General features: G+C 43.1%; 1 protein-coding gene across 1 annotated transcript; it reads left to right on the top strand.

The window, feature by feature from the left end:
* Positions 1–15,275, top strand: LOC119809617 (zinc finger protein 58-like). The gene is given in 6 exon segments (XM_038322557.2): positions 1–35; positions 7,786–7,912; positions 9,740–9,835; positions 12,208–13,475; positions 13,619–13,678; positions 13,681–15,275. Coding segments are annotated over 5 exon segments (1,623 nt in total). The 5' UTR covers positions 1–35; positions 7,786–7,788; the 3' UTR covers positions 13,756–15,275.
* Positions 15,276–25,706: the final 10,431 nt, after the last annotated feature.

Here is a 25,706-nt window from a genome sequence, read left to right as displayed (position 1 = left end):
AGCAGGAAATCCGCATTCAAGGTTTTGGTCTCCACGTGAGTGTCTTCCTCAAAGTTGGGCGAGAGTCCCCCTGCTGTGCATTCCTGTTGCGTCTCTGACTTGGAGGTTGGTCCAGGGTGCATCGCTGCCTGAGGCACTGTGAGAGGTCGGGTCCGTCTTGGAGGGAGCAGACGTGGGCTGGGTGGGAGGCCGGGAGAAGCTGCCTTGGAGGTGCTGTGCTCAACTGGCTGGGACGCCTGAGGTTGCAGGTCAGGGCTGGGGAAAGGGCGACAGGGACTGTGCCCTGAGCGATGATTTCCTTAGGACGCCGCGTGCAGCCCGAGTCCGCCTTGGGCTTCTGGAACAGGAGAGCAGCCTGGGAGCGCGGAGTGCAAGGTCCAGGGTTGCAAGCTAAGGATGGTCAGCTGACTGCCTGCTCCTGAGGGGGAGCTGGGAGCTCACTTCACTGAGCAGCTTTAGTGGGGAAGCCTGCTTCACTTCTGACCCATTCTCACAGGGATGCTGTAAGATTTCTCAGTAACTTTAGACCAAACGGGGTTTCTGGTCCTTCCTGTGCTCTGTAGCCAGCCTAGTATAACGGTCTTGAGGTTTTGATTGTGTTCATTTTGTCTCCAGTTAAAGAATTAAGAGAGGGAAAGTCTGAGGTGCAACAGGTTGCATGTGAGAAATTCTGAAACACAGCAGACAGATCTGCCAGGACCAGCTGCTATAGAAAGCTGTGACTAGGGGCGAGAGAACACACATACAGCCCACACACAGAGGACCCTCTGCAGGAAGAAGGAAACGGAGAACCTGACTCCAGGCAGCATATTAACCTCTGGGTTTCCTTAAAGTCTTGAAAGGTCCCCCATCCCTAATGTAGGGCAGACTAACTGTAAAAACGACAGGATGTCTGCTTGGCCCCCAATGGTTGTGTCAACGTCTTGATGTGGCCTTGAGCTTGTTGAGCTGGTCCAGAAGCAGGGTCCCTAGGAACAGGTGAAAATCTCTCATGGCCTTGTGTTACACTGCCAGGCTGTTGTGTTGAAAGACCAGGATAAATCCAGAAAAAAAATAGAGAAAAAAATAGAGTCAAAAATCTAAACAGGAAGAGATGAATCAAAAATCTAGATTAGCCGGTTCAGTGACTGTTTCAGGAACTAGCTGAAGACAAAGTTAGATTATAATCTTGAGAAACAGGGAGGTACCCCGTTGTGATTACCACTGGTATTTTCGGAATTTTCCAATGACGCCCTCCCTACCCCCTTTGGATTATTGTGCTATGGTTTCTTCCCTTAAATACTCCTTCTCCCAGCTCCTCGGGGTCGAACTCTTTACCCCTGCATGGGAAATAAGTGCACTGGTTCTTGTCCTGTCTATAAACCTCGTGTAATTGCATCAAGGACAGTCTCTCGTGAGTTCCTGGGGAGTCTTGTTATCCTGAGACTTGGGTGAGAGTCTCCCCACTCCGGGGTCTTTCACTGTTAGGTCAGCAGGTGAGGAGAACTCCCAGACCTGTGTGTATCCCTGGGATTTTAGTAACCAGACCTGTGACAGAAAAGAAACGTCAGTCTCGTCTGAGGCACATCCCTGTCACCTCTGCATTTGTGCGGGGGGAGGCAGGGACCTCTGGTCCTCCCCTGCTTCATAGCAAATTCCAGGCCAGCTTAGGCTACCCGAGTCTGTGACAGGGAACATTTCAACTTTAATATGTGATAAATACTTTCCATGGTTCATTTCCCATTTCTTACAGTGAGCACCTTGATAAATTGATGCAATCAACACTTTGTTGATTTACAACCTATGTGTGTTCAACATAGTTTAACTATGATAAAACTATGCTGACTTATCCCACATGTAATTTAAACTTTGTCCCTGCCATGTTCTTGTTAAAGACTTTGGTTTTGGTATTCGGACAGTCGTTTGCAGTTAACTCTGTGAGGAAGAATTCTCTTTGCTTTGTTTGAAGAGTTCTGCTTATATGCGGCAACAACAAAAAGTGGTTCATTCGTTTTGCATGTTAATCTGTGTTAGCTGCTTTCATGATCTGATGCGGCTTTCTTCCGGTTTTCTGTGGTTTCTTACAGTTTGTTCCTTTACTGTCTAATCTGAGACTCCATTATTTCTTCATTTTTATACTGCACTTCTTGACTGATGCGGCTGCTGTGATTTCATTCCTGGGTCTTTTTCTGCAGCTGCAGCTGGGAAGCCTTCCCCTGTCCTTACAGCAGAGGGTGCACTGCGCAGATGCTTCTCACAGTGAGCCAGAGCAAAACCACTTCCTGCACTGTCCTCCACATGGGGCACTGCATAGCCAACCAGTAAAGCCAACTGCTAATGGTGGGTCCTGCTCTTGCACAGGTCCAGTCCAGTTCCCTTGCTGACAGTCCTGTGTCTTTCCTCCCAGGCTTCTTTCACTGTGCTCTATGCCAGCGTGAGGGAAGGAGTTATTGTGTTTACAGCTCATGCATGGCCGTGCTGTGTTAGACGTGTCATCTCTGGGAACCCTGGATTGGAGGTGCTGGGTGATGACATTCAGTTCCTGCCGATCAATCTATATGATTATGTCAGAGGCCGTGGAGAGACCTTGCAAATATTTGAACAGGCATCAAACACATGCAAGGAATAAACCTGAGCAGCACAGATTTTCATCATGTTGTTAATTCGGGTTATAAAATCATCTGCATGGTGTCCTCCATAGTTGTTAGCAAATGAAAAAGCATATTTTGAGATGAAAGGTGTGTGCGGTTGCATGACCACCTCTTTGATATCTGCATTCTGTTGTTCCCTCCACTGCAGTCTCTACGTGAAATTAAGTCAGGTCTATGGCCCTAATCTGTATCGGATATACTCCACAAAGTGTTGCTTTAAGAAGACTCAGAAACAATGTATGAACTATTAAAATCTGCAAAAACATCTAGACATCTAATGTACAGAGCAAAATATGTGATACTTATTTTGAAACTAAAATCATAATTATATAATCCATGTTTCCAAATCAGGTACTATATTATGTCTCATATTTTTCATAGTTTAATCTACTTTCTGAGCCATAAAATTGCATAACTTGGTGGCTTGAAGCAAGTGCTAGTGATGGTTTCAGGCCACAGTTATGTGATTAAAGCCCTGCAGGTTCCCCAGTTGTCAGTCTGGAATCAGTGAGCTCCCACTAGCTTGGGTCAGCTGATTCTGTGGGTTTCCCCATCATGGTATTAACTCCATGGTATATTAATGAATAATAATATTGTTTGTATTATTCCTAGTCCCTCTCTTCACCTGAAACTTGACCTAGTGGTTAGTTGTGGATCTCTGCATCTCCTATCGGTTTTTGGAAAAGGGCTCTAGCTTCTCTGGGGTTGTAGACTATAGGCTGGTTATCCTTGCTTTATGTCTGATATCCAATTATGAGTGAGTATATAGTATGTTTGTCTTTCTGGGTCTGGGTTACCTCACTCAGGATTTTTTTTTTCTAGTTCCATCATTTGCCTGCAAATTAAAGATGTCATTGTTTTTTTTTTTCTGCCAAATAGTACTCCATTGTGTAAATGTACCACATTTTCTTTATCCATTCTTTGTTGAGGGGCATTTAGGTTGTTTGCAGGTTCTGGTTATTATGAATAATGCTGCTATGAACATAGTTTAGCAAGTGTTTTTGTGGTGTCATTTAACATTTTTGGGTATAGGCCCAAAAGTGGTATTGTGGGTCTTGGGGCAGATTGATTCCTAATTTTCAGAGAAATCACCATACTGATTTCCAAAGCAGCTGTACCAGTTTGCATTCTCACCAGCAATGGAGGAGTGCTCCCCTTACTCCACATCTTCTCCAGCATAAGCTGCCATCAGTGTTTTTGATCTTGGCCATTCTGACAGGTGTAAGATGGAATCTCAGGGTTGTTTTGATTTGCATTTTCCTGATGACTAAGTATTTGAACATTTCCTCAAGTGTCTTTCAGCCATTTGAGATTCTTCTGTTGAGAATTCTCTGTTTAGATCTGTACCCATTTTTAATTGGATTATTTGGTAGTTTGATGTCTAATTACTTGGATTCTTTATATATTTTGGAGATCAGCCCTCTGTCAGATGTGGGGTTGGTGAAGATCTCTTCCCATTCTGTAGGCAGCTGTTTTGTCTTGTTGATCATGTCCTTTACTTTACAGAAGCTTCTCAGTTTCAGGAGGTCCCATTTATCAACTGTTTCTCTCAGTGTCTGTGCTACTGGGGTTATATTTAGGAAGTGGTCTTCTATGCCAATGTGTTCAAGTATACCTCCTACTTTCTCTTCGTGAGGTTCATGAAGTCTTTGATCCATTTGGACTTGAGTTTTGTGCATGGCAATAAATAGATCTGTTTGCATTCTTCTACATGTCAACTTCCAGTTATACCAGCACCATTTGTTGAAGATGCTTTTCTTTTTCCATTTTATATTTTTAGTTTCTTTGTCAAAAATCAGGAGCTTGAAGGTGTGTGGGATAATATCAGGATCTTTGATTCATTTCCATTGGTCAACCTGTCTGTTTTTATGCCAATACCAAATTGTTGTCATTACTGTAGCTCTGTAATAAAGCTTGAAGTCAGGGATAGTGATGCTTCCAGAGATGTTCCTTGGGGCAGAGATGTTCAGAATTGAGATTTCCTCTTGAAGAATTTTTTCTGTGATGAATATGAAATATCCTTTCTTTATCTCTTTTGATTGATTTTAGTTTGAAATCTATCTTATTAGATATTAGCTACACCAGCTTGTTTCTTAGGTCCATTTGATTGGAAGCTTTTTTCCCCAATACTTTACTCGGAGACAATGTCTGTCATTGAGGTTGAGGTGTGCTTCTTGTATGCAGCAGAAGAATGAATTCTGTTTTTTTTTTATGTAATGTGTTAGCCTGTGTCTTTTTATTGACAAATTGAATCTATTTATATTAAGCAATATTAATGACCTGTGATTTCTAGTTCCTGCTACTTTTGTTTTGTGTTGTTGTTGGTATTGTGTGTGTGTTTCTCTTCTTTGGGATTTGCTGTTGTGAGATCATCTATTGTCTGTGTTTTTGTGGTTGTAGCTGACTTCCTTGGGTTGGAGTTTTCCTTCTAGTACTTTCTGTAGTGCTGGATTTGTGGATAGGAATTGTTTAAATCTGGTTTCGTCATGGAGTATCTTGTTTTTTTCCACCTATGGTAATTTAAAGTTTTGCTGGGTATAGTAGTCTGGGTTGGCATTCATGAACTCTTAGTGTCTGCATAACATCTGACCAGGACCTTCTGGCTTTCATTGTTTCCATTGAGAAGGCAGGTGTAATTTTGATAGGTCTGCCTTTATATGTTACTTGGCCTTTTTCCTTTGCAGTTCTTAACATTATTTATTCTGTATTTTAGTGTTTTGATTATTTTGTGGTGAGGAAACTTTTTTGGTTCAGTTTATTTGGTGTTCTGTAAGCTTTTCGTATTTTCATAGCCACATCTTTCCTTAGGTTGGGAAAGTTTTCTTCTGTGATTTTGTTGAATATATTTTCTGTGCCTTTGAGTTGGACTTCTTCTCCTTCTTCTATCCCTATTATTCTTACATTTGGTCTTTTCACAGTGTTCCATATTTCCTGGATAGTTTGCCTTAAGCTTCTGTTAGATTTTTACATTTTCTTTGACTGATGAATCTATTTCCTCTATAGTATCTTCAACACCTGAGATTCTCTCTTCCATCTCTTTTAGTCTGTTGTTTATGCTTGCATTTGTGATTTCTGACCATTTACTCAAATTTTCCATTTCCAGAATTCCCTTGGTTTGTAGTTTCTTTATTGTCTCTATTTCAGTTTTCAAGTCTTGAATCATTTCTTTCACCTGCTTGATTGCTCTTTCTTGGTTTTCTTTAAGGGATTTATGGATTTCTTCCACCTTTTTGTTTGTCTTTTCCTCCATTTCTTTAAGAGAACTTTTCGCTTCTCCTTAAAGGCCTCAATCATTTCCATAAAATTACTTTTAACGTCGTTTTCTTCTGCTTCATCTATGTTGGGGTGTTCAGCTCTTGCTGTTGTAGAGCCACTAGTCTTTGGTGGTATCGTTTTGCTCTTTGTGTTGTTGAGTGTATTCTTACCTTGTTGTCTACCCATCTCTTCTTCCAGGCAGTATAGGTGGAGCCTGTGCTTCAGGGGGTTCCTCTTCCTCCAGTTGGTGTAGTTGGTGGCTGTGGCTCAGTTGGACGCCCCTTAAGGTGCAGGCAGAGTAGAGCCTCTGGTTATCTCCTTCAGGTGCAAGCAGGCCCAAGGCTCAGATGGTTACTCCTAGAGGTGGAGGGTGCCATGGTCCTGGTTACTCGTTGCTCCCCAGTGGGTCCATTTCCACTGGGGCAGGGGAGGTTGATTGCTGCTCCCAGGTGGTTCAGTCCTTCGGGCATCCTGCAATCAACTCTTAAACCACCTCATATTTACCAAGAAAAATGTTGACAGAATAAATACAGATATGTCCACAGAATGAGAAGGACTGTGTAAACATAGTACACTATGAAGTAACCTCTGCTAGATTATATCTAGCCCCTGTCAAAACAACCAGCTGAAATGTCTAGTCTTCAGGTTTGTTTGGCTCTCTGACAAGATACCTCTGTGGGACACTGACAGGAGATGCAAGAATTCTTATTTCAACGACTCTGTCCATTTAGTTGTTCCTTGTTGTCTGTGGAACCAGCTGCCATTCATGTGGAGTACCATATCCAACTCCAAGTTATACTAAGAATGCGTAACAGTCTTCAGTGAGTGGCAATGTGTCCCCCTTAGGACAGACACTATTTGAATTTCTTCTCTATAGAAATGAATTTTGCCAGAATCAAATTCCCCTGAAATTTCTGTCATTAATACTATTGGGTAAAATCCCTCCTAAATAATATTTACAGGTGTACTGCCCCTCCCCCCCACCCCACCCAACAGAGGGTTGGCACTGGTACGGCAGACACTTCCCCGTGTGGTAACTGTGCTAGGCAATTTGGGGAGTGATTCTTATCGTTACTTCTACTTCGGGGCCTTGCTGCATCAGACTCTGTGTTTTCATCACACTTCACTTTCATGACTGTGCGCATGAACTGTTGAGAAATCCCTTCTCCCTCACCGTGACTTTCTCCTGTGAGGAATACATATGTGTGTGGTGTGTAGTAGCACATGACACTACATACACGCTCTGTGGATGCATTCATTTTACATTTCTGCCTTAAATGGATTGTGTCAAATTGGGCCTATAGAATTGTTTACGTTGTCTTTCCTTCTGATAGGTCAGCATGAGATCATGTGACCACTTCAGACATGTCTGTGGAATATTACTACCTATGTAAGAAACATTTCTAGCTCTCTTTCATCCTGGGACTAATCCACAGACACGTGATGCCTGAGTAAGGGTTTCTACTGGTGTGCTAAAACCTGTGATGAAAGTCAGCTTGGAGAAAAAAGGGTTTATTTTAGACTCCTACTTCAGGTAACAGTCCATCACTGAGGGAAATCAAGACAGGAACCTGAGGCAAGAACTGGAATAAAAGTCACTAAGAATACTGCTTACTGACTTGCCCAGCCAGCCTTCCTATACCAGACAGGACTGCCTGCCTATTGGGGACCACCCATAAAAGGGCTGTGATATGTCATATGAGTCGCTAATTAAGAAATGCCATATTCTTCTCTATAGGACAGTCTTTGGGAGGCATTTTCTCTATTATGTTTCTCTCTCCTCAGATGACCCTAGCTAATATCGAGGTCACAGAGCCATCCAGTTCAGTGCATCTTGATATTTATATTATTGATGGTTTTAATTACTAAAGTGTGGATCATTTGTTGATCTTTATTTCAGGAAATGCTGTCCTTCTCGGATGTGGCCATCGAGTTCTCTCCAGAAGAGAGGGAATGCCTGCAGCCTGCTCAGTGGAATCTGTACAGGGATGTGATGTTGGAGAACTATAGCCACCTGGAATTCCTGGGTAAGGATCTCCCCTATAGTGAATTCTTAGTTTACTTCAACATGTAGCTTCTTCACATTGTATGATATCTAACGGGAGCATTTCAGCAGTGATTTTCATATCCTTCACTTTCAGGAAAATTAGGGAGATTGCTATATTAAAAATCATTTGGGGGCTGGTGAGACGGCTCAGTTGTTAAGAGCACTGACTGCTCCTCCAGAGGACCCGGGTTCAATTCCCAGCACCCACATGGCAGCTCACAACCGTCTGCAATGCCAAGATCTGACACCCTCATGTTGTGCAATATTTTAATTGTGTTCTGACAAATAAGTTTGTTTGGAGTCAGAGGGTGGAGCTTGCTGACCCTAGAGGTTTGGAGGACTGTAGAGAGAGGGACAGGAAGTTGTGGCATGCATAATAAAAACCCAGTGACTGAAGATCTGAAAAGCAAGCCGCCAGGTCACTAGAGAGTTCTTGGCTGTATGAAATCATCAGACTGAAAGAGATCAAGTTTCTGTCTCATTCTGCCTTATATTCCACTGTAACAGGAGGAGGGCCTGCTTGTTCATCCCAGTCGCCTGGCTAGCTTACACCCGAAATAACCACACAGAAACTGTATTAATTAAAACACTGCTTGGCCCATTAGCTCTAACTTCTTATTGGCTAACTCTTACATCTCAGTTTAACCCATTTCTATTAATCTGTGTATCGCCACATGGCAGTGGCTTACTAAGAAAGATTCAGCATGTCTGTCTCTAGCAGCTCCATGGCAGCTCCCTGTCTCTGCTTTCTTCCTCCCAGAATGCAACCTCCTAGTTCTCTTCTTCCCTGCCATAGGCTCAAAGCAGTTCTTTATTAACCAATGAAAGCAACACATAGAATGAAGAACCTCCTACACCATTCCTCTTTAGTGTTGAGTTTAAAGGTGTGTGACACCACCACCTAGCCTCTATGGCTAACTATTGTGGCTGCTGGGATTAAAGGTGTGTCACCACCGCCCAGCCTGTTTAGTTGACTAGTGTGACTGTTTTGCACTCTGGTCTTCAGACAAGCTTTTTCTATTAAAATACAAATGAAATGTCACTAGAGGAAGTGGTAAGGTTGGGCTGAGATGGGTACTTATCCCATTTGGACAGAGGAATGGGAGAGGTAGGACGTTGGCTGCTCTGCTGCTTCTCTGATCATTCAGATTCTTACCCCAATACCTGACACCTGATTTTTTTTTTTTTTTTTTTTTTTTTGGTTTTTCGAGACAGGGTTTCAATGCAGCTTTAGAGCCTGTCCTGGAGCTAGCTCTTGTAGACCAGGCTGGTCTCGAACTCACAGAGATCCGCCTGCCTCTGCCTCCCAAGTGCTGGGATTAAAGGCGTGCGCCACCACCGCCCGGCCGACACCTGATTTTTATTGATAAAGATTAATTAGATTAATCTTCATCCTCACTCAGACATACATGCAGTCAAAACACCTATGCATATGAAAAATAAAAATAATTATTTAAAAAATCTCTTCACTGTTTTTTTCTTTTTGTGTTTTAACTTTTGTGTTGGATGTGTGTTTCCTTCACTCTAGTGGGACTGTCAGAAATTCAGTGGCCTGAGACATGGAGCACACTTGTAATGAAAGTGTTTCACGATTCAGATTTAATGTTTTTTAAATGAAACTCAGACTCTAGGTGCTGTAAGCTCCTTCACATGTTGTAGTAATTGTGTCTGAAAACACTTAAGGAACTGATTGTCTGCAGTCATTTGTCACCTCATCTCTGTCCTTACAAGCCAGGTACAGCTAGGGACATGTCAATTCCGTGTACAAGAACACATAAACAAACTTCTTCCCTTTTTCTACAAACAGGTCTTGCTGTGCCTAAGCCACACCTGGTGACATTTCTGGAGCAAAGACCAGAGCCTTTAGATGGGAAGAGACAAGCAGCAGCCGCCGGGCACCCAGGTGTGTAGGAATGAGGGTTCAGGGGCAGAGTTGAGATCTAAGTATCCAATAGAAAGGCAGGCTTTCCCATGTGCCTTGAAACATGATACTCTGGGAATCACTCTTTAGGTCTCTCCTTCAGGTCTCTGTTGTCAAAGCACATCTCTTAGATGCTTTAAGTCTCTTAAGCTATGTATCTTTCCAACAGCGAGGTGTGCTTCTATTTACAGTGACTTCAAAGGTTTTTCTTTTTGTTGAATTATTGTCATATAAGACTCCGTGAAGGAGAAGTCTGTGTTGGTCAGATTGAGAGTCATTTATTTACAGACATCGAGAACAGACCCATGCCAGAAAGATCTGTACATCACAGTGAGAATATTGAGTTTATAAAGCTAAACCCACAAGTCCCCCCCAGTGGGGCAGTGAAAGAGGCTGAACAGTGTCAGTTCTGTTGATTAGAACAACTTGGGGGTGGGAGCTGTTGGATAAAACTCAGACAAATCAGAGTCACTTTGAGCAGTGCATTCTCCACTGATCTTAGGGAAGAGTCAAAGCATTAGTGTATTTTAGAAGGGGTTGTATTGGGCCATTAGGTACATTAATTTAGCAGAGGCCGTTGGATTTTTTTCAACACTTTTACCACCAGTTGGTTCAGCAGGATCTGACCATTAGATCTAGAAGGGTAGGTCAGAATGAGATACAAGGCCTTACAGGACCATCCCCCTACCCCATATCAAGGTTGAGCAAGGTATCCCCTCACAGGGAGTGGGTTTTTAAAAATCAGCTCATCCACCTGGAATAAGTCCTGGTCCCACTGCTGGGGCTGCCCAAACAGATCTAGCTACATAACTGTCACCCACATTCAAGAGGGTGTAGTTTGGTCTCATGCAGGTTCCCCAGCTGTCATTCTAGGGTCTATGAACTCCCACTGGCTTGGGTCAGCTGTCTCTGCTGTGTTATTCACCATCATGATTTTGACCTCCCTTGTTCATATGATCCTTCCTCCCTCTCTTCAATTGCACTACCGGAGCTCAGCGCAGTGCTCGGCTGTGGATCACTGCATCTGCCTCCATCAGTTACTGGATGTAGGTTCTATGATGACTAAGACAGTCACTAATCTGATTGTAGGGGAAGGCCAGTTCCAGCACCCTCCCGACTATTGCTTGGAATCCTAGCTAAGGTCATCCTTGTGGATTCTTAGGAATTTCCCTAGCACCAGGTTTCTCCTTAACACCAGAATGGCTCCCCCTTCAAGACACCTGTTTCATTGCTCTCCTTCTCTCCCCCAACTCAGTCATCTTGATCCCTCATGTTCCCATTCCCCCATTCCTTCCCTTCTCCCCTCCCAGTTTACATAGGAGATCTTATCTATTTCCCCTTCCTGGGGTCCTCCATGCATGTCCTTCTTAGGAACCCATATTTCTTATACCCTCTGCCACAAGGCACATGCAGCTTAGTTTACATGAGTGCCCAGAGTTCAGCCTGCTGTGCTCACTGGTCCTGTGGCAGAGCCTTGTCATGTATTATCTACCTTTTTCCTGAGGACTCCTTACACAATCAGGCACTGACATCTTAGCTCTGAAATTAGCTTTGTTAAGAGAAGGAAAATTCAAAACCAGGGGACAGGGCAAGGCCAGTTGAACTAGCATGTAGTTCCTGTAACAGTTGGGTAGCAGGCATAGGTATAAGGTTTCCCTCGATATCTTTTACTATCAGTTCACGAGACATGGACTACAGAGAAATTGCAATGAGGGTCTCCATTGCCTGACACATTTGGAGTGTGGAGCAGAACCTAAGGTCCTCCTCAGCAGGAGAGACTCTACCTCCTGTGCCATGGGGCATGAGGAGCGGCTCATCTTCCCTACAGATAAGGAGTAGGATTTTCTGGTCTGGCTTACAGGCCACAGGGAGACAGGCACTGAGGAGTCCTATCTTTCATATCTTTGAAAATATAATTCTATGTGGAGGATAAAAATTCACATTTAGACAATAGCTCAAATTCACACAATCACAATTAACTTTCTCTTTCCAGGCTTAGTTATTTTATCCTTTCATGGGTGTCTAGACATATAATATCTCTATTGTTTAATAGGTTTATTTCTGTTAGTAAAATGCCCTTACACGTTACTTAGCTATTAAATTTTGAATTATATGCCATTACGTCTATATTCTATTTGGTTGTGCCCTTATTCTAGTTGAAGTATAAATTATTTCTCCCTACATTATTTTATCATTTATTCTTAGTGCCTATAGGTTTTGAAATGTACTGTATTTTCTTACTGATGCTTCAGTATACATGAACAAATGTTTTCTTTTTAAAAGGTAAGCATTGTAAGTGAGCATTGTAAGAATATTTCCTGGCCTTTATTCATATCTCAACTTCTGTTCAACAGGAAAAACATCCAGTGATTATAATGTTTACAACAAAGCCATTGACTGTAACTCACTACACATTCAACACCAAAGAATTCGTACAAGGGAGAAACCCTTCAAGTGTGAAAAATGTGGTAAGGGCCTTAGTTCTTATAAAGCACTTTCCATACACCAGAGACTTCACACTGGAGAAAAACCCTACACGTGTAAAGAATGTCACAAGGCCTTCAATACTCGCCAGTCACTTTTTATACACCAGAAAGATCACACTGATGAGAAAACCTACAAGTGTGGAGATTGTGGCAGGTCATTTTACTATCCTTCAATGCTGAAGCAACATCAAAAAATTCATTCTGGAGAGAAACCCTACAAGTGTGAAGAATGTGGCCGAGCTTTTTATGACCCTTCAAACCTAAATAAGCACCAAAGATATCATTTTGGTGAGAAACCATACAAGTGTGAAGAGTGTGGCAAATGTTTTTCCTCAGTTTCATACCTTAGACAACATCAAGTAATTCACTCCAAAGACTATCCCTACAAGTGTGTAGAGTGTGGCAAAATGTTCTCCTCTTTTGCACACCTTCGGAAACATCAGAGAGTCCACACTGAAAAGAAACCATACAAGTGTAAGGAGTGTGGCAAATGTTTTTCCTCATCTTCATCGCTTAGACGACATCAACCAATCCATTCTGAAGACTATCCCTACAAGTGTGCAGAGTGTGGCAAACGTCTTTCCAGTTTTAAAAGACTTAAAGAACATCAGACAATTCATACTGGAGAGAAATCATACAAGTGTGAAGAGTGTGGCAAATGTTTTTACTTACCTTTATCTCTTCAGCGACATCAAACAATTCATTGTGAAGACAATCCCTACAAGTGTGGGGACTGTGGCAGATGTTTTTACTCCTCGTTATCCCTTAGAGAGCATCAAACAATCCATTCTGAAGACAGTCCTTACAAGTGTGTAGAATGTGGCAAGCAGTTTTCCTATTCTAGGAGTCTTCTGGAGCATCAAACAACTCATACTGGAGAGAAACCCTACAAGTGCAAGGAATGTGGCAAAGCCTTTCATTATCAGTCATCCCTTAGAAAACACAAGAGAGTTCATACTGGAGAGAAACCCTACAAGTGTGAAGCATGTGACAGATGTTTTTCCTGTTCTTCATCCCTTAGACAACATAAAAGAAAAAAGAAAATTCAGGGGGGCTGGAGAGATGGTTCAGAGGTTAAGGGCACTGACTGCTGCTCTTCCAGAGGTCCTGAATTGAATTCCCAGCAACTGCATGGTGGCTCACAGCCATTTCTAGTGAGATCTGGTGCCATCTTCTGGCCTGCAAGCATACATACAGACAGAATACTGTTAAATAATAAATAAATAAATCTTTTTTAAAAAAAAAAAAAAGGGAAAAAAATTCAACTGAAGACAATCCCTAAAAGTGTGGGGAATGTAGCAAAGACTTTGCGAATCTTTATAGCCTTACTCAATACATGATATAGTTCATACAGAAGAGAAATCCTACAAATGTCTTAAAAGTTTACTTTGTCAACCCTTAAATCACATCAAATGATTCATTCTGACTACCAAGTCCATGAGTGTGTGAAGTATGGTAAAAATCTTTGTTAGCAATCCAGATCTTATCCAACCCTAATGAATCCATGGTGGAGAATGTCAAATTAATCATTTTGCAATGTCAGCATGAACATCTAACGTAGAACAGCTCAGATACTAAGAATGTCATCAGAGAACAGCAGAAACTTCTCTTTGCTGCAACCCCAACAGTTTGTTCAAACAATGTGTTTGAAATTTGCCTTAATGAATGAATCTCTATCTTCTGTAACCATAAATGCTCCATGAAATGTTTCCCATGTCCTAGCTTTGTCCACTGGTCACCCGGAATCTGAGATCTGGGCTGTGCCATAGTTACTGTTGTTTTTCCCAGTGTAGTCATCCATGCTCCTGTAATGTCCCCCTTGGTGTGTAAGAAGCTCTGCCTCTCTGAGCTAGCAGATGTTCACCCAGCGCCTGGCTCTGGAATCTTTATTGGTAAATAAAGGACAGAGACTGAGCTAAGACGGCATGAAGGCTCTTCCAGTCTAGGGCCTCAGCCCCAAGGCAGCAGCGGTGGCTGTATAGGTGCAGTCGTCAGCTGAGGCAGCTTTAGTATCAGGTGCAGCTGCTGCTGTGCTTCAGACAAAAGCAGCAGTGCCCACAGAGCAATAATGCAGGAAAGGTGTGGAGCAACCAATCGTTTTCTGACTGGATACAAAGCTCATTCCATAAATGGTAACTGATGTGATGTTAATTTGTGATAAACTTGTACCTGGCCAGGTGATAAATCCTAGGGAGAATTTAATGCTGTTATTCTAATGAGTGGACAGTAACTTAATGAACCCAAGTTCTCAACTTTATACCCACAGTCAGGAACCTCTAAACCCTCTCCAGAAAATATTGGGTGGTAGATGGAGAATAATACACAGAGGCAAATTGGTCAAAGTGTAGAGACTATTATCCTGGCAGCGGGGAGCTCTAATCTAAAAGTGATGTTTGTATCACACACTGTAGAGAGGTCCCTTACACACATCAAAAGTCAGGGATTCCTGAGGGAGCAGAGGTAGAAAGAATGTCAGAGCCAGGTAGCGTAGATGTCTGCGCTGAAGCAGTAGAAATGTTGAAAGATTTCTAGGACAGGAAAACAGTGCTAGAAATGTTGCTTGGAAACACCGTGGCCATTACTAGCTGGACAACACTTACATGGGTTAAATCCCACCATCCAATAAGCATGGTTGCATAAGGATTTCACTCTGTCTCACCCTGAGTGGAGGAGCTATTGGCAATTGATGGCTTCTGAGGGAGACAGTCAGTCTGGAAGGCTTCCAGGCTTCAGTCAACTGTCCCACACCCCTACACTTGGAGGAAACACTTAATGGAATGAAAAAATAATAAAGAAAAAGCCCACCACGTTGGGAGAGTAAAATGGTTTTAAGGGTTAGAAGTGATAGGTGAAGGAATGTGGAGGCTTGAATAATGAATACAACGTGCAATATCATGTATTAAATTCTCCCAAAAATAAATGTCATTTTAAAGGTTGTTGGTTTTGGACATGTCCAAACTTAATTTGTTTTGGCAGTGATTGCAACATATGACTCTGGCTGTCATTTACAGAGGGTCAGCATCTTACTGGGAAAGCCTCACGAGGGAGCAAGTGAGAAGGGCTCAGAAGCTGAGGACTAAGGGGCGCTGCATTGGTGTATCCTCAGGGAAGAGATAGGGATGGCTTTGCAGAGATGAGATACGGCCAGACTCACCTTGTATCTTCCACATGGCTTTGCGTACAACAGAGAAACGATGAACAGTGGTTTCCCCACCTTCCTTTCCCTCCCTCCTACATCCATAGTGATCACAGTAGCTTTGGTTCCTGGTTATCCATCATTAATAAAGATAGGAAAGGACCTTAACAGTCAAAGAACTTGATGGGTAGACAGTTACAACACAGCACATACCTTCTATCAATGAGCTTTGTTAATATTATGTGCACAATAGAGAAAGCACAGGAATGAATACGCTGCTAGATTACATGGCAAAGAAAGAACCTATGCTTGCGACTTTAATTTCCATCACAGTTAATAACAAAGAAAGGCTGCTGTTTGGAAAGATTCTGTGTTTTAAAAAGTGTTAAAGATGTGGTCAGCAGTGCACATAGAAAAAGGGTTGGGTTTGCTCTGTGTATGGGAATCAGTGCTTTATTCCTGCTTGGAGTCTCTGCAGACCTAGGTATCAATTTCCTCAGAACACAGAAGGAATTTTCCTTATGAATGGAAAGGGCCTTAATAGATCTACATTTGTTCTACAAGAGAATAGTTTTTCAGAACTGCAGTCTGGGGTGGAAGCTTCTGAAGGGAACAGCTTAGGTGTGAAGTATAGCAGAGACACTCTCAGGAGTACATAGTATAGCAGAGACTCACTCTCAACACTAATATAGAAGAAGATTTCCTCTCAGGAGTAGATATTATCACAGAGACTTATAATCTCAGGAGTAAGTACTATAGCAGAAACATACGCTCAGGACTAAATAGTGTAGCAGAGGCTCAGAACCTCAACTGGCATTTCTCATTTCTCTCTTTAATTTTAAACCCCATTATTTTGAAAGTAAAAAAAAATTACATGTGAAAATGAACAAGCCCTGAAAACTACAGTGTTGTAGAATATTGTTTTAACTAGCCACAGATGTGTTACAGTTGTAGATGCCACGGAATGCTACTTTACTTGTGTAAAGATGTGTTACCTTTGCTTCTGCTGCCTTCCGCTGCCTTTGTTAGTGATGTGAAGATGTGTTACATTTGTTTCACCTGCTCTGCCTAAGGCACCTGATTGGTCCAATAAAAAGCTGAACGGCCAATAGTTAGGCAGGAGAGGGGTAGGTGTGGCTCACAAGCAGACAGGAGGAGTAGGAAAAGAACTCTAGGATGGAAGAAAAGGGGAACTCGAGGGAGAGAAGGACACACTGGGACAGAAGCCAGGCAGCCTGCAGACAGCCATGGAGACAGCAGCGAAGCAAGATATCCGGGGAAAAGCAAAGGTGACGAGCCGCATGGCATAAGACAGATGAGGAGAAGCAGGTTAAGTTATAAGAGCTAGCAATAAGGGAGCCTGTGCCGAAGCCGAGCAGTCATAGCTAGTAAGTCTGTCATGATTTGATACTGAGAGGAGATGGCAGACACCAGCCACATGCCACTGCTGTGTTTGTTTTTTCTCAACATAGTAACTTGCAGTCAGCAAGACACCAGCAATATTTTGCTTTGATAATAAATAACATAAATGAACTTTGTATTTTCTAATGATTTGACACCTAATTGCAACTTGTTCTGCATATCAAGCATATTTTCAACCTACCTGTGCCTGTTCCTCTTTTATTGACCATCTGCACACGTATTATTTCCCTATAACATGCTATTTATCACTCAACTTTAGGGAATTTCTTTTGCTGTTTGAAAGAGCAAAATGGAATGTGAGACAAGAGGGAGGGAAGAGAAAGGAAGAAGGAGAAAGTGGGAGAGAACCTGCTGGGGCAGGGACTTAAGCATCAAAGACCACTTTTGTTTTCTCTCCATTGCCTTTGGCAGGCCTCACTCACTATCCAAGTTCCAATACTTTATTGTGCCGTGGGGCTGAATTGTCCCCCACCCCAGGCTTGGTTCTTTGAATCCTGGTCCCCAGCTGGCTGAACTATAATGGGAAGGCTGCAAGACCTTTAAGAAAGGGAGCCTTCCTGGTGACTGAGGTTCTCTGTGAATGTGTGTTTATGTTCTGGTCCCTTTCTGTTTACACTCTGCTTATGGAGTGTGAGTGTGGTATGACCAGCCAGTCTCCTGCTCCTGCCACCATGCTTTCTCCACCTGCTGCCGTGACTTCACACCATGATGGAATGACCCCCACAATGACCCCCTTGAACTGCATATGAAACATGAATAAGTGTTTAAGGTAGTTGTTAACTCATATATTATGAGAAAGTTAGAGAGCAAAAGGTACCTGGAGTTGGGGAGAGTTATGGTTAGATTGCTATTTTGTTTGTTTATTACTTTCTTTTCTTTTCTTTTTGACTTAGGGTTTCCCTGTGTAGCCCTGGCTGCCCTGGTTGTCCTGCTCTGTACTCTAGGTTGACCTTGAACAGACATTTACCTGCCTTTGCCTCTGGAGAGCTGGTATTAAAAGATGTGCCACCACCATTGGCAGATGGCTGTTTTCCGCTAATGAGGGGCCCCTATTTACCACTGAGAAATAATAGGAATTAATCGCTTGCAGTAATGAAGCTGGGGGCGTCAGGGAGGGTCTTTGGAATGAGTCATTTGCAAAAGCATGGAAAGTAAGCTTCCCTACATATCTGTGGGCATGTGAACCATGTTCTCTTAACTTTGTCTGGGAACTTGCAATGAACCAGAAGCCTCAAATCAGTAAAATTTAAAACTTTGGTATTGTAAGTCCACCTAATTCAAATTGAATTATGGTTTGAATTTTTATGCGATTTGATGTACAACTAGTGAGGCTCTTCATTGTGTCTGGTTTGGGGACGTCTTCCGCTGCTCCACAGTGCCATCTTGAGGTCTGTTAGCAGCTGTGACTGTGCAGCCTGTGGGAAACACCTGGAGAGCTTTCTCCATGGGTCAGCATGGCTGGACGACAAATGTTGCGGGTTAATTGAATCTTTCATAAATATGAACCCAGTGTTTCAGCATGTGCCCTTATTTGGAAATAGGACCATTGTAGACATAATTGGTTAAGATGAGGCCGCTAGCCTTCCATCAAGTTCTTTGTGTTTAAATCGGCCTTCCTGAAGTTTCTCATGGAAACATGCTCACCTTTCCTTGTGACACACAAGCACAGCTCAGAACATTTTCTATCCGAGGCATAAGTGTTTTCCATTGTGGGCGTAGCTTCTTTCCACCCTTCAGAACCTGAGTACAGAGCTCGTTGGGATAAAGTTCGGTCTGATTGAAGTAAAAGATCTCTATTTCCCCAGTGGGAAGTTGGTCATGTGTGGGGTGTGCAGAACAAAGGCAGGCATAATACCAGAGACCTGTGGGAACCAGAGAAGTTGTGGGCAGGGATGTGCCTCAGGAGCAGAGAAAGAAACCCAAGCAGAGAGAAGAAAGTGTGGGATGCTTAGGATGCCCTAATAGGACCTTGAAAGAAAGGTGGAGAAGGATCCCTAAAAGGAATTAAACCTCAGACTCTGTCTTTCACCAGTAGACTGAGGATGTGTGGGTCAGGTGGGGCTCCCCATGGTGGAGCTGGAATGAGAGGACACAGTGTTGTGGGCAGGACAGTGATGGTTTTGGAGGAGATGGGGTGTGGGGCATGGTTCTGAAACATGCCAGAGTGCCAAGAGGCACCTGACTGAATTAATGCTTATACAAAAGAAATGCTTCTGCCCGGTGGTGGTGGCATAGGCCTTTAATGCCAGCACTTAGAAGGCAGAGGCAGCTAGATCTCTGTGAGTTCAAGGCCAGCCTTGTCTACAAAGCTAGTTCCAGGACTAGCCAAAGCTACACAGAGAAACCCTGTCTTGAAAAACAAACAAACAAACAAAGAAATGCTTCATAGGCTATAGGCTTCAAGACACTAGCGATGCTGCTTCCACTGTGCTGGGAAGCTAATGAGCCCCTCCCCCTCCCTTCAAAATGTCCTGCAAGAAGGATGGTACAGGAAGAATGCATCGGTTCAGTCTGCCCCAGACCACACAAGGCAGAGGCGATTTCAAAAAGAATCTTGTAATGCTTAACATTGTATTGGGAAGCAGTCGTTACAGTTGCAACCAAGACCCACTGAGGGAATCCTCCTTGTGGTCAAGAGACTAGAGCCTCTGTTCTGTGAAAGCAGACCTACCTTAAGCCAAAAAAAAAAAAAAAGAAAAAGAAAAAAGAAAAGAAAAGAAAAGAAAAGGCAGAATAGTTCGCTCTTTCATGAGATCCTATAACTTTCCTTTCTGGAATTTCCATGTCCTTAGGAGCCACCGTGAGGTCCAGCTGGATCCACCCACCTTTAACTGAACCAAAGTTTGGTTCCTGTGAATTCATCCGTCCTCTGTGGTTTTAATGAGCTCGGTGTTAATGAAGTCTCACAGTCAAAACAGCCACGCAAGGCTTTGAACAGTGAGGGGTAAAGGTGGGAAATAATTAGTATCTATTTTAGGTCTTTGGTCTGTCAGCGTGAGAAGAGAGGGGACAGAAGCAGTGTAATGAGGGAAGGACACAGCCCAGCAGGGAGTGGGTTTAATTAATTTACTCAAGCTAATCTGGAAAGGGTGGCAAGTGAAGCCCGGAATAAAAGAACAAGCTTACACTTACGTGCGTATGTTTTAACCACTGAGACTATTTTATCAGAAGCGTGGCTTTCAGGCTTTAGAAAATATATTATATACAAGTCAATGTTGGAATGTTGGAAATTTTTTAAAAGGTGTGAGATCATTTATTTGTTTAATAAACTATTTTTTCACCTAAGCCAAAACTAGATGTTGATTCTACAAATAGATAATTACAATAAAACAGGGAAGGAAGACATTCATGAGGTGAGAGCAACATCAGCCTTTTACTCTTGATTTTTCAAAAAAACCCGATGTAGTCAAGTTTATTCATTTTTAATATTTCCCAGTACCTTATATATATCCTGTTATAACTGATAACCTTATGTGCTTTTGTTGTGAACAGCCTGACATCTGAGCAACTGCATCTAGCGAATGAGCAAAGTGTCACCTTACATGGTCACCGTTGTTCTTTCAGTGTCTACTCCTTACAGTTTTCAAGAGTCCAGTGTGTCACCTGACCAATGGCGGTAACATTTAGTTTTTTGAACTAACCATTTGCATGACTTCTTAAAGGGGTAACATTTCCAGTTAAGAGTGCAGATAAGCAACCATATTTAAAATGGTGTATTTCAAATAATTCTGGGAACTTGAGATAAATATAAAATGTTTATACTGAATCCAAAAGAGAAATGCCAATCTAAATGTCATGCGAGGGCTGTACAGAGCAAAAGCTCTCTGAACAAATCACAAAGTGAGCTAATTATCACCACCTGTAATAATGACCGAGGACGCTCCAGTTTCTCAAGAGCCATGGCATTTGGATTCCTAACTCTGAAAACCACACTACACTCAGCCCTTGAGGGTTGACCTCTCTTTTGAAGACTGTTGGGGCACAGTGAATGTAGGGTGATGACGAACATGCTGTAAAATGTACAAAAGCCCTTGTACAATGCACGGTGGGAAGTGGAGTAAAGTGATCTGGCTTTTATAGAATAAAACTGACTGCTTTTAGAATGTATGACTTTAACGTGTCTGAGGGAATTCCCCAGTCATAGTGGAAGGTCCCTAATCTCCTGCGATAGTGACGCAGACAGTTTCACACAGGACCCCATGTGGTTATGCATACCCCGTCTTGTGATGCACTTGGCAGCCCAGTGTCACCTGCATGTATACCCCGCTGCAAGCAATGCACCTCAGACTAGGCCACCAATCAGGCTAAAAATACCCCAGTCTCTGAACAATAGTATACAATTCCCTGTCCCTAGTAACACTCACATTTGGATATTTTCTATCCAAGCATATTCCCAATATATCTGAGTGTGAAGAGCAGAAAGGCTGATCCAGTCTGATCTGGTTTTAAATGCATTTTCAGTAAGGCAAACTGTCCTCCGATAAATATGTAGGTAGAATTCTATTTACCATCTTATGTCTACACATGATTGGGAGTGCATGCGATTAAAGTTAGATACATTATGGGAAAGAGCATGTTTGTCAGAAAAATGATTGTATGAGAGGAAGAGAGAAAAGGAGAGGGGAAGAGAAGAGGGGAGGGGAGAGGAGAGCAGAGCAGAGGAGGGGAGAGGAAAGGGGGAAGAGGAGAGGAGGGGGAGAGGGGGAGAGAGAATGGCAAGTGAGAGGAGGGGAGGGGAGAAGAAAGGAGGGAAGGGGAGAAGAGAAGAGAGCAGAGGAGAGGAGGGAAGAAGAGAGGAGAAAAGGAGAGGAGAGGAGGAGAGGGCAAAGGACGGCAGGGGAGAGGAGGGGTGGGGGGAGAAGACTAAAATATTTCAGACTCTCCAAGATAGGTAGCCTTTTCAACATATTAAGTAAAACATACACATACACACACACACACACACACACACACACACACACACACACATATAATTTCTGCACTTCAGGACAGATTTCACATACAGTTTTTTTTTTTTTTGTTTTTTTGTTTTTTTGGTTTTTCGAGACAGGGTTTCTCTGCAGCTTTAGAGCCTGTCCTTGGAGCTAGCTCTTGTAGACCAGGCTGGTCTCGAACTCACAGAGATCCGCCTGCCTCTGCCTCCCGAGTGCTGGGATTAAAGGCGTGCGCCACCACCGCCCGGCTTCACACACAGTTTTCAACATGCCTTCAAAGTGCTATGTCAGCAGGTTACTGTGTGGGAATCTAAATACATGTGGATTCTGTTCACTCCATGGAAACTCACAAAACAGCCACCTTGGCTTTTTTGAAAGGCCGAGGATTTTGTGTTTCTGTTGCTAAGTGCCCATGGGAGAAGCTCTAGTGCCCTGTGCATCTGTCCAGTTGTATTTATTTGAGTGAAATATTAGGTCTGATTTCATGGAAGCATTAGTACAGACAGGAAACCTCCTGAGGGGAAATTCTAGTAGTTTGGAAGCACCTACTGCCAGTGCCAGAATTGAGAAAACCAGACACACAATGTACAGATTTAAAAAAGAAAATAACACAGATCTCCTAGCTAGGAAGCATGTCTGCTGTGCCTTCAGTAACTAACTGTCTGGACCCAAATGATTCAGTTTCATCATGTTTCAGAGTTTTTATCCACGGGAGATCTTTGGGTTCCAGTTGTTCACCTAGCTGAAGGCTGTGGTGTCAGCCCTGACTGAGTTTTCAGGACAGTTTATTGTGTCCCACACGCCGGCCAACCCAGGTGTTGTTGGTTCATCTCAGATGATTCTCACACGCTTATTCTCGCACAAACGTTCACCCCACAGACAGAAAGAAGCCCAACTCAACTTGAAGAAGCAGGACATGGGTCCTTCTGGTGTCTGTATGGCCCCCCATTATCTTTGGCCCTCAGGATGGCCTAGTCTCTGGTGGTGAAGACATTTCCAAATATGGGATAATTCGATGCATTTATATTTCTTAGAGGGAATTTGGCAAGAATATGCCATGGTGGAGAGTTCCCCAGAGAAACCACGGTGATAACATCTAACAATATCTATGATGCTCCATTGATTCTGTTGAGCTAGAACCCATTAGCTCACACATTTGTGGTTCCATTGTTTCTATTGAGCTAGAACCTCCATAAGCTTACACACTTACAGTTCCATTGTTTCTATTGAGCTAGAACCTCCATAAGCTTACACACTTACAGTTCCATTGTTTCTATTGAGCTAGAACCCATAAGCTCACATACTTAAAGTTTCATTGTTTCTCTTGAGCTAGGACCTCCATAAGCTGAAATACACATTTACAGTTCCTGTGTGTGGAAGAGAAAGCAGCATTAGCTCTTCTTTGTAGAGCGTCCTCACATCTGCCTCTGTAACTGAGAGTGAGGTAGATACACAGTTACCATTTGTTACCGTCTGCCTCTGTATGAGAGTTAGATAGATACACAGTTACCATTTGTTACCGTCTGCCTCTGAACGAGAGTGAGGTAGATACACAGTTACCATTTGTTGCTGAAATTTCCTAGTATCTAAATTAGCTAGCTAAGCTTTGATTCATTCCACTCATTCTTACTTGGGAAGGGGACACACGTTATCATTGTCCCCTTAGTGTGGAGTGCCTAGGTGGAGCTTAGACCAATGGGACAGTCAAAGCCAACACCTCCTGTCCCTCCTTTCAGGGTCTGCTGGGCCTGCTTTCAAATATGTGACTAAACTAGCTCTTTCCATGCAAAAGATTCTCCTTATTTTAAAAAATGTGAAAAAAATGAATGAAAATTTAAAATCCTAGTGAGGCGAAATAATAACAGCAGAGGCACAAGCCGTGTTCCTTGCCTCAGAGGAGCTCACGATCCAGTGGGGCGGTCTCCACCCAAGGTCCATGGAGAACCTGACTTACCAGGAGTAAGGTTCATGTCCTCCATTCTGCAGTAGGAGCAGACAGATAACCACAACCCAATTTCTGCTCAAGGCTTGTTGTAATGCTGGTGAGCTAAGACTGATTTCTGCATTTTAGTGGATTCTATAAGAAAAGAAAGAGCAAGCATCCAAGCTCTTTATTACTTAAGAGCTGGGTGAGTTTACTCTCATGTCCTTTCCAGCTTCCCGACTCCTGACTTACCGATCAGTGTCACTGCCTTCTCCTCAGCCTCTCTTGGGCTCTCAGTCTGGATGCTCACTAACTTTTCACTTATTGCTAGATTGGACTAATAGCATTAATGTTTGCCAACTAGAGGAAAGAATATGCACTGAAGTGTTGTCTTCTAAAGCTGTCCTGTTTCTCTAGCTGGCTGGGGACACTAATTACCTGAAGGAGTAGCTGAATAGAAATGCTCGCCCAGGGTTTGTTAGCACAAAAGCAGTTCACGACCAATAGGATGTCCTCAAAGGAGGGAACCTGAACTTACGTCTTCTAAGTGGTCACCCACCATAGGGTCTCTATGCCTTGATTTCCAGTTTATAGGGAGTGGAGGATGGGAAAGAGGTGGGGGAGAGAGGTCAATTCTTTAATATTCTCACCCAAAAGTTAGACCTACCCCCCTTGTAGCATTGGCAAGAGCTGGCCATTGATCAAACTTTGACACAAGTGGCTCTGGGTAGGGTGGTGTGGGAAAAGCATGAGCAAGCATGAAGTTCCAGGTAGGAAGCCAAGCTTAGCAGATTATGAGAGGAATTGTGAAAATTGTCTGGGGTGGTTTGTATGAGAATATCACTCAGGTTCAGCTGCCTGAACACTTGGTTCCCGGTTGGTGGCGCTGTTTGGGGAGGACTAGGTGGTGTAGCCTCGCTGGAGGACGTACATCTCTGGGGTGAGCTTTGAATGCTCATAGCCTCACCCTACTTCCAGCTTTCCCCTTCTGCTTCATGCGTGTATTGAGCTGTGATCTCTCCGCTCCGTCCTCTTACTACTTGCTATGCCTCCCTGTCACTCTGAAACCATAATCCAAAATAAACTCTTCTACACAACACCTCTGGTCATGGTGTCTTATCACAGCAAAGGAAAAGCAACTGAAACTGTGTCACCAACAGAGGCTCAAGGTAGATTTGGAGCTACAGTGACAAACTACACGACAGTCTGTGATCCAGGTGGCTAAGATCTTGAGGTCAGATCCCTGGCCATGGCTGGGAACTCGAAGCAAGTATTTAGCCATTACTGTTTTCCTGAAGCTACCTGATGTGTTCTGTGTGCGGGGACTTAAGATAACAGACGTGTTCTTCCTCACGGTGTTTGAGACCTGGCATCAGGAAGACAGAACGTGGGAGAGTCTGAAGGAGAACCCCTCCTCTTGTAGTCCTTGGCTTGCAGCAGCATCACTGTGATCTCTGCCTAGCTTGTGTCTCTGTGGCCTGTCCTCTTTTTATAATGGACATATTACTTTGGGTTTATGGCCCATCATGTCAAGATCTGTCCTCTCAAAATCTGTATCTTAGCTACTTCTTCAAAGACCCATATCTCCAAATAGCTCACAAATTTCAGGGATCTGCACTTGGGTGTGTCTTTCCGTATAGCCGTCTTCAAACAGTAATCATCCTTATCTGCAAACTTTAAAGATAGAGCCCGAAAAATGAAAGTCCTGGGTCATGTTGTGACACCTCCTGCTGTCTCTGTAACTCCACGATGCTCGAGGAATCTGCTACTCAAATGTGTTGCTAACATGCTGTTGAGGAGCACGGACACATTCCAATTAGTTGAGCTCATTTGCTGATTTGTACAGATAGAATTAATAGAATAAATCGAGCAAATCTCATAGGTTCTGAGATGATAATTGTTTTGACTGATCTGCTCTGGATGAACTGAGGAAAGCAGTTCATGCTGAACT

Source organism: Arvicola amphibius, chromosome 3, assembly GCF_903992535.2.
Source record: "Arvicola amphibius chromosome 3, mArvAmp1.2, whole genome shotgun sequence".
NCBI lineage: Eukaryota > Metazoa > Chordata > Mammalia > Rodentia > Cricetidae > Arvicola > Arvicola amphibius.
This window is presented reverse-complemented; position numbering and strand designations above follow the sequence as displayed.